At 42.4% G+C, this 2,537-nt stretch overlaps 1 protein-coding gene across 1 annotated transcript in view; it reads right to left on the bottom strand.

Annotated features, from left to right (window-relative positions):
* Positions 1-391: 391 nt before the first annotated feature.
* Positions 392-2,537, bottom strand: part of ppp2r2ab (protein phosphatase 2, regulatory subunit B, alpha b) — a gene marked incomplete in the record, with an annotated part of 12,058 nt that continues 9,912 nt past the window's right edge. The window contains 3 exon segments of the mRNA XM_035667921.1: positions 392-1,242; positions 1,644-1,735; positions 2,286-2,455. Coding sequence (XP_035523814.1) covers positions 963-1,242; positions 1,644-1,735; positions 2,286-2,455 — 542 coding nt within the window.

Raw genomic sequence — 2,537 nt, 5'->3', positions numbered from 1 at the left:
TTTTTAATATAAATATGACAATCATAATAATTATCTTTGAATAGGCTATCTCTTATACACTGGACTATTGTTGAACACAAACAAAAGGAGGAGAGGAACCAAGCACAAGAAGATGTCAAGACACAGAGCCAATCAAAAACAAACAAAAAAAAAAAAATAAGTAAAAAAAATATTTTGGAGTCTGGACTTGATTGCCGCTCCCAAGCCTGACGCACGCGACGGAGCGAGCAAGGACAACTCCTCGCCTGCGGTCCGGCTTCCCAATCTGTGAACACACACTGCACTTCTAACTCGTGGAGGCAACCGCGGAGGGGTTGCTGTCCAGTATGAAGCAGTAAGTGTGTAAAGAAAACTGTGAGCATACGTTTGTGACGGGTTTGCAGGATGCATGGTTTAATGGGGGGGGGGGGGGGGACATGTGAAGAGACTTAAAGAATACTATGACAGTATAACAGATGAATTAATAAAAAGGTGTATACACACACAAAAAAAGGTTTTTTCTTAGAAAAATAAACACTAGGATGGCACAGGACAATAAGGGGAAATACTAAATAAGTGTTTTTCATTTTCTACCACAGAGCCATTGGGGAAAAGTTATAAAAATAAGTGTGTCTGTATTCAGAATTTTAAGGAAACTAAACTGGTTTACCCATGTTAACCCAGACAAAAAGGGCAGGTGAGCTGGCAAAAAAAAAAAATTAGAAGAAAAACAAAGGGGGGGGGAAAGAAATTGGCACAACATCACTTAAACAGCAAGGCGGGTGTTACTCTGCCACTGACGGGCTGATGATGGGCAAGAGCAAGGCTTCCTCTGTCCACATCTAGAACAAAGTGGCAAAGACTGGTCACCCAGTAGCGACGGACAGGGATGCTGGTTGTCGGCGTTAACCACAGATCACCCTGGATGAGGCTGCGAGGTGGGACACAAAGTCCCCCACACCAGATCTCACGACACCCCGTAGTTAGTTCACTTTATCCTGGAATATGTAGAGGTTGTTGGTCGTCGCCACTGCGATGATGTTGTCCTGGGGATGCCACGCAGTGTGAAGGATCTTCTTGTTGAAGTCCAAACTGTCCACGCTGATTTCGTCCTTCTTGCGTTTGCCCCCTGCACACACTTTGCGGGGCTTTAGGACCTGCATGGGCTTGCTGTTTTCTCGGGATGCCTCCAAAGTTACATCCCTCCTTTGGCCGCGGTCGAACATCCGGAAGAAGTTGTTGTATGAGCCAGTCATCACCACACTGATGGAGGGATATGAGAAAGGTGTGTGAGCCTTTAACATGAGTACTCTTGGAATAAAGTCCAATAATTAAAAGATTTCCTTGTTTTACATGAACAGAAAGTAGTAGGCCTAGAGTAAATTCACTATTGTATGCAGCTGATGTTAAATTAAATTTAAAAGTAAAACAATTGGTCAACTATACAAAGTAGGTGTTGCAATCAGCACACAGTTTAGTCTAATTACATTAAAAGATTAACAGAGCTTTGGAGGTCAAGTCATCTTTGCACGAATTTGCAAAAAAACCCTCAAAATTAAAATATTCCAAACACAGATAACAGGCAGCAGCAGAGACAGAGCTACTCTAAAGTTCAACTCTTTTCCGTGAGGTGATACGTTGGTCTGTCCCCTGCATGTCCTCACCTGTCATTGCCATTCCAGCAGCACTCAAACTTGTCAAAGATGCAGTCATTCTCGTAGAGCGAGCACAGCTTGCTCCTCAGGTACTCATGAACCTGTAAGGATCAAAGGCAGGTGTGAAGGAGCTACCTTTAGACACAAATATCCACAGTGAAAGATCTTACCACTGTTTGGATTAACTTACCTAAACCAATCCTACACATAAGCTACGTATGTGCTTACATTATTTAGAAGCTTATCACAATGGGGCAAACTTCTTTCTGTACAAAAGCCAGTACACAGCAAAACCACATATGTATGGTGCCTCCTAGTGGTCACCATGTGAAATTACAAGTAATGATTCAAAACAAGGTGTGGTTGCTTAAAAAAATTAAAAAAATAAAAGAAGACACTAGTCTCTGATGCTGCTGATAGTATAATATCACTAACATGAGATTCTTACAGCACAGATAATGTTACAAAATAACCGAGGACTGTCATTCAAAGTGTTGGCCTACTGGATCCCTGATGCTCTACACTATGCAGCGTGACTTCAAATGACATTAATCCAGTGCGAATGAAATAACTCATAACCTGTTTACACTTGACTTGTGTAACAAGGCCGGCACCACACACTGTTACTGTGCATGCGTTTGTCATTCTCACCTGATAGGTCTCCACTGGCCTGCTCTCCATGTTCAGATCCCAAATCTTCACAGACAAGTAGTCTCTGGTCATCATGTAGCGTCCATTGTGGCTAAACTTGACATCTGAGATTGAGGATATGATCTCAGAGAAGAAGGAGCGATTACTGGGATCTTCTGGCTCCTCAAACACTGGACAAGATAAAGGAAGAGGATACAAACGTGAGTGAATATTAGTCCAATCCCAGTATAGATTCTTGTGCATACAGGTAAG

This window comes from Morone saxatilis, unplaced genomic scaffold, assembly GCF_004916995.1.
Source record: "Morone saxatilis isolate NCDOM2014 unplaced genomic scaffold, NCSU_SB_2.0 Contig21, whole genome shotgun sequence".
Classification (NCBI taxonomy): Eukaryota; Metazoa; Chordata; class Actinopteri; family Moronidae; genus Morone; species Morone saxatilis.
Note: the sequence above shows the minus strand (reverse complement) of the source record. Positions and strands in the feature narration are given on the sequence as shown.